The 6,000-nt window shown below is 44.8% G+C and overlaps 1 protein-coding gene across 1 annotated transcript in view; it reads right to left on the bottom strand.

Annotated features, from left to right (window-relative positions):
* Window positions 1–479: 479 nt before the first annotated feature.
* Window positions 480–6,000, bottom strand: part of LOC122745210 (cytochrome P450 4F11-like) — a 28,847-nt gene continuing 23,326 nt past the window's right edge. Inside the window, exons 6-12 of the mRNA XM_043990408.1 lie at window positions 5,332–5,602; window positions 3,438–3,504; window positions 3,063–3,192; window positions 2,420–2,553; window positions 1,330–1,394; window positions 928–1,010; window positions 480–699 (exon numbers count right to left, since the gene is read on the bottom strand). Coding sequence (XP_043846343.1) covers window positions 480–699; window positions 928–1,010; window positions 1,330–1,394; window positions 2,420–2,553; window positions 3,063–3,192; window positions 3,438–3,504; window positions 5,332–5,602 — 970 coding nt within the window. The remainder of the gene's footprint in view (window positions 700–927; window positions 1,011–1,329; window positions 1,395–2,419; window positions 2,554–3,062; window positions 3,193–3,437; window positions 3,505–5,331; window positions 5,603–6,000) is intronic.

Genomic DNA, 6,000 nt, shown 5'->3' with positions numbered 1-6,000 from the left:
AGTGAGGACATCTAGTAAAAGCAAGGCTCCATTTCTTTCAGTGTGCTCTTCAGCCTGATCTTGCAGCTTTTTATGCCTCAGTTATACTTCTATATAGAAATATAGAATGCAGATGCAAACTTCCTCAGTTATATTCTTAGGCTGAGGTGCTATCTTTAGAGTCTCCTGCAACTCAATATTGCATGTACTGGAGGAGTTATGATGAGTAAGCATCTCCCTTGTAGGCAAGGCTCTGGCTATTCTCAAATCAGCCCAGCTCAGCCAATAGATATGAAGCTTACTTCAACTCCTGTTTCTTTACAGTTACTGAAGCTAGGAACATATGCCTGGTCTCTATCTCAAACCTTCTTGGGACAAAAACACAAAGTGAAAGCCAATGTACAAAGTGTGTTTTTATTCAGGATAATCACACTCAAAATGGCCCTGGTTTAAGGAGCAGGTAGTCACCAGAGTCCCTTGCCCAAGGTAGGAGAAAATGCCTATCCATCATTCCTGGGAGGCTTCTTGCCCAGGTGTGGCGTAGTGCTGTAAGAACCCAGAATTGGCTCCACCCTCAGCCACAGTCCATCTTCTGCCCTGAGGATCAGTTCTGGTTTCCTCTGAGGTAAGTATCCGTCTGAGAAGACCCGGAAGTGTAATAGGGTGAGAGCCAGCACAACCTTCATCTCTGACATGGCAAAATTCTGCCCAATGCAGTTCCTGCTCAATGGAAGTGGGATGATGAAGACTTTCTCCCCAGTTCCAGGCCTTGAACAAATCCTAATTAAAGGATTCTCCCACATGAAAGATGGGGCAGGGATAAAGAGGGGATTCCCAGGGCCACATGTTTTATGAAAGATTAGAACTGCCTACTCAAACCTAGTGGGATGAGGACATTTCCTGGGGAATTTAGGGAGGGCATTTAGTAAGCAGTTATATTGGTCTCACCTGGGTCCAGCTGAGAAGGGCATAAATGCCAGTGGTGAAATCTTCTGTGAGTTGTTGGAGTCAAAGCGATATGGGTCAAAGACCTAGGGGATGGAACAGGGGTGTGATGGGGACGAGTGCAAGGTCATGTTTATTCTTAACTAACAGCCTCCCTCCAAATGAAGAGATGGTAATCAGGGCAGACAGACTACTCTCAGGAAAAAGCAAAAACAAACTAGAATCCACTTTGGGGTGGGGAGGGAGATAGTTGATGAGTATTTTCTGCCCTGCCTAGCCCCCCATCCTGAGAATTATATGTGGGTGCTCCTTTGTATGTCCTATGCTTGATCTTGTGTCCACTGTAGAAGGGTATCCCTGTCCCTTAGCTTGGGCAGCCATGAGGAAAGGGACTAGTGTAGCTACCTCAGGTTTGGTCCACACAGCTGGGTTGTGGTGGGTTCCAAAGATGTTGACAAGACACCTAACACCTGTTAATAAAGGATAGAAGAGGGGCAGCTAGGTGGGTCAGTGGATAAAGCTCCAGCCCTGGAATCAGGAGGATCTGAGTTCAAATCCGGCCTCAGACACTTGACACTTGCTAGATGTATGACCCTGGGCAAGTCACTTAACCCCCCATTGCCCTGCAAAAAAAAAAGGATAGAAGAGAAGGGAAAATATTTCTGTGGAAAACATTTTCAGCGTACTAACATAACTCAGGGTCAAAATGAGGAAGATGTCTCCCCAACTATAGTGAGATTGAGGTTCTTTCCTCATAATAAACCTATATCAAGGTATGTAGTACAAGTATTAGTCCCATTTTATATATGAAGAAACTGAGGAACAGAGAACTAATTTTATTCAGTCATATATTAAATCATATATAGCTTATTTGGACATAATTGTTTATATGTTTTCTCCTTGATTAAATTGTGAGCAGGGACTTTTGCCTTTCTTTCTATAGCTAGCCTTTAGCATAGTGCCTGAATATGAGGCATTTAATTAATGTTTATTAACTTACTGATGTAACCCTCTCCCAACTTTCTACCTATATTCATGGACATGACTTAGTTTCCTCATGTTGACTCCCTTTGGCCTCATCATATTGGAGAACTTCTATATTTATGTCCTCCTCTCTTTTTTTGTGGGGCAATGAGGGTTAAGTGATTTGCCCAGGGTCACACAGCTAGTAAGTGTCAAGTGTCTGAGGTCAGATTTGAACTCAGGTCCTCCTGAATCCAGGGCCAGTGCTTTATCTACTGTGCCACCTAGCTGCCCAAAATATTTATTTATTTTTATTTTTTGGTGGGGCAATGAGGGTTAAGTGACTTGCCCAGAGTCACACAGCTAGTGTCAAGTGTCTGAGGCCAGATTTGAACTCAGGTCCTCCTGAATCCAGGGCCAGTGCTTTATCCACTGTACCACCTAGCTGCCCCCTATGTCCTCCCCTCTTAAATTTCCCTCTCCATCTACCATCCCATGATACTTTCTCCTCTTGCTGTCTGGCAGGTGGCACCTTTTGGGATGATATGACCATCAGGCAGCTGAATGTCCTTGGTACAGCAGCGGATGACAGTTACAACTGGTGGGTACAGGCGCAGACTCTCTTTGATACACATAGATAAGAAGGGCATCTGGGACAGATCATCCCTAGGGATAACAGACCTATTATCCTCATGGTGGTAAAGAGGGGAAGGTACACCTCCAATTCCCAGGAGGAAAGATGGTGGTATTACTTTGCATGACCCTAACATTCTGGTGTTGAAGTCTTTTATAGTAAGAAGTTAAGAGAATCAGATAGGGTTATTGCTCAAGAAGAGAAGCTAATATGTGGGATGGAGTTTTTGACATAGAAATCTTCCAGCCTTGTAGACCTGAGTGATAGTGGTGAAAAGTTAAAAGAAAGTTAGCAGTAGTATAGAGATCCTAGCTGTTTGGGGATGTCTTCAAATCTATCACAACGGCATGGGAAGAGCAATTTCAATAGACAAAGAAGCATCATCTAAAGGGCCAGCCAAGAGGAGGTGGGGATTTGGGTGGCTCATCTGTGAGTGTTTTAGTCTGTGACCAAGATGAGTAGGGGCTTCTCCCTTCTTCACTTCTATTGGACAACCCAGAACACATCTCAGTCTCCATTCCCAGCCTCAGCCCATACAGACCATTCAATCTCTTCTGGCTGATGGCCCCTCAGGAGCTCCTGTATCTCCTGTCGACAACGATCCTGGTGTTCCTGATGCTGGGCCAGGTTATAGAGAACCCAGGAGATACCACTTGTAGTTGTGTCATACCCTAGGGGGAATGGAGAGGAAAGAGGAACTCAGAGGTGGGATGTGGAGATTTAGGGTACCCATCACTGGCCTGTGGATGGAGAGGGAAAATATCAGTACCAGATTGGGAGAATAATTCACTCTGGGATAGTTCTGGTCAAAGCTGGACTCGGTGGGACTGATAATAGGGCTAAAAACTAAATAGGAAATTTCATTACCACCTCCCCACCCCCAGCCCATTCCTCTCCCATTCCATATGACTCTCACCTCTAAACATAAAGGTGTCAGCTTCTGCTTGTATGTCTTTGTCCGACAGAGCCTTCCCATCCTCATCCTGGAATAGATTCCCAAGAAACTTAGGCTTCATGGTGTTCTCTTTCCCCTTGAACAAATTCTGCTCAGGAGGCCCAAGCAGTATCACCTCCTAGCCTCAGTCACTTCTAATAAGTCTAAAAGTCATTTTGTTATACTGAGTATAGTACCCACGCATGAACCTCATCTACTTCCAGAGACCTAGCACCAGCCACAGGGATTCTCTTAGAGTTTTCTCCCATTGTTATGACTCTCTCTCCAACAAGTCTTGAACAGTTTTCCTCTGTGTTGTCTCTCACATTGTACCAAGATCCCTTGGCCGTTAACACCTAGACTCCCTTGATGTGCTTAGAACCAGCCAGATACTCCTAGACATACTTAGAATCTAAGAGACTAACTTATTATACTTCTAGATACTTCTAGAATGTAGGAAATTTCTTGAGAGATAGAACCATAGGGATACTTCTAGATATAACCAGAACACTGGAGATGACCTTCCCCTCCCGAATAGTTAGAACTGACAATAGGGATTATCCAAGATAAATCTAGAGCCAAGGGGATTAATACATATGCTGAGAACAGAGATAACCTGGAATATGATAGAATACTATGCATGACATTGTTAAAATTCCAGGTATGCTACGTTCTATCTGTGTTATCTTGTGAAAATCACTTATCTTCCATGGGCCTCCTTTGCCTCATCTGCAGAATGAAGAGGTCACAGTAGATGATTCTTAACATTCCTCCTAGTTTTAAAGCCATGATCTTATGTGGAAATGCTTTGCAAAGTATGAAGCATTATACATTAACTAACAATTCTTTTTTTGTGTGTGTGAGGCAATTGGGGTTAAGTGACTTGCCCAGGGTCACACAGCTAGTAAGTATCAAGTGTCTGAGACTGGTTTTGAACTCAGGTCCTCCTGAATCCAGGGCCAGTGCTTTATCCACTGTGCCACCTAACTGTCCCATGAAGCATTATACAAATGAAAAGGATTATGATCTACTAAATCCAGCAATTGGGATACTCCTAGAATTATCTAGAACCTGGGCATTCTTCCTTTGCTCAAACTACAACCATTTATACTTCTTAGGTGAATCTTGAATGCCAGAGACATTGATATGCCTAGAACCAGAACAAAGACCCTCTTAGACTTGCCTAGAACCTAACTATACCTAAAGCCAGCTATAAGTAGCTATTCCATCTCCATGGAAGAGGAGAAGAGGGTTACTCCTTCTCCTTCCTGAATACACTCTCTTATGTTTGACTTTATTGTGTTGGGTGCCTCAAAGAAAATCAGGTTTTGGGGCAGCTAGGTGGCACAGTGGATAAAGCACTGGCCCTGGAGTCAGGAGTACCTTAGTTCAAATCCGGCCTCAGACACTTGAGACTTGCTAGCTGTGTGACCCTGGGCAAGTCACTTAAACCCAATTGCTTCACTAAAAAAACAAAAAACAAAAAGCTATTGAGGGCAGCTAGGTGGCGCAGTGGATAGAGCACCCACCCTGGATTCAGGAGGACCTGAGTTCAAATCCAGCCTCAGACCCTTGACACTTACTAGCTGTGTGACCCTGGGCAAGTCACTTAACCCCAATTGCCTCACCAAAAAAAAAAAAATCAGGTTTTGAGGAAGATAGTAAAATTTAGGTCAGTTTCCTATTGTGGATCCAGGAATGCTCATCACATTATGCTAGCCTCCACGTTTCATAACACTTGTCTGTGGATATCTCCCCACTCCCACCCAGGCCCAATGTATATACCAAAATGGCCTCCCCTCCTCCTCCCCTCCTGAGCCTCCCTAAGTTCCTTAATTACTTTCCATTCTTCCACCCAACAACCCCTGGTACTAACCTTGGCTAGCAGTAGAATGTCTATGAAGTCCATGGTTTTGCCTTTGCCTTTGTCATTGAAATAGGCCTCAGGACCATATTTGTCAAGGACACGGTGCCGGGCCTGGATGACAGCATCAGAGAAGTTGTGTACTAGGTGGCAGGCCCGGGAGAAGCGCCTCCCCTGGCTGGTGAGGTAGTACAAACCATCCCAGTATAAGAGCAGCTGCTTGTTGCGGCTTGCCACGAGGGCACTCAACTCCAGAATGGCTGAGACATAGGGATTTGGCTTCCTGTCAAAAGCATGGGGGCCAGGGTCAAGACCAAAGACAGACATGGAGAAAACTCTGGCCCTGTAGACTCCATATAGCCCAGATTGAGCTCCTTAGCATCCCCAACCAGCTCCCCACCCAAACTTGCTTGTCCTCATCACTGACATGACCTCTTCCCAGTAAGTGACCCCTACTCCTTCCTCTCCCTGAGCCCCAACAAATCATGACTCTTATTCCTCCATTATATCATAGACTCTGTGTTGCAAGAGACCCTAGAGTATGCCTAGTCTGCCTTTTATCTCTCTCTCTCTCTCTCTCTCTCTCTCTCTCTCTCTCTCTCTCTCTCTCTCTCTCTTTTTTTTTGCAAGGCAATGGGGGTTAAGTAACTTGCCCAGGGTCACACAGCTAGTAAGTGTCAA

Source organism: Dromiciops gliroides, chromosome 1 (assembly GCF_019393635.1).
Source record: "Dromiciops gliroides isolate mDroGli1 chromosome 1, mDroGli1.pri, whole genome shotgun sequence".
In the NCBI taxonomy this organism is placed as follows: Eukaryota; Metazoa; Chordata; class Mammalia; order Microbiotheria; family Microbiotheriidae; genus Dromiciops; species Dromiciops gliroides.
Note: the sequence above shows the minus strand (reverse complement) of the source record. Positions and strands in the feature narration are given on the sequence as shown.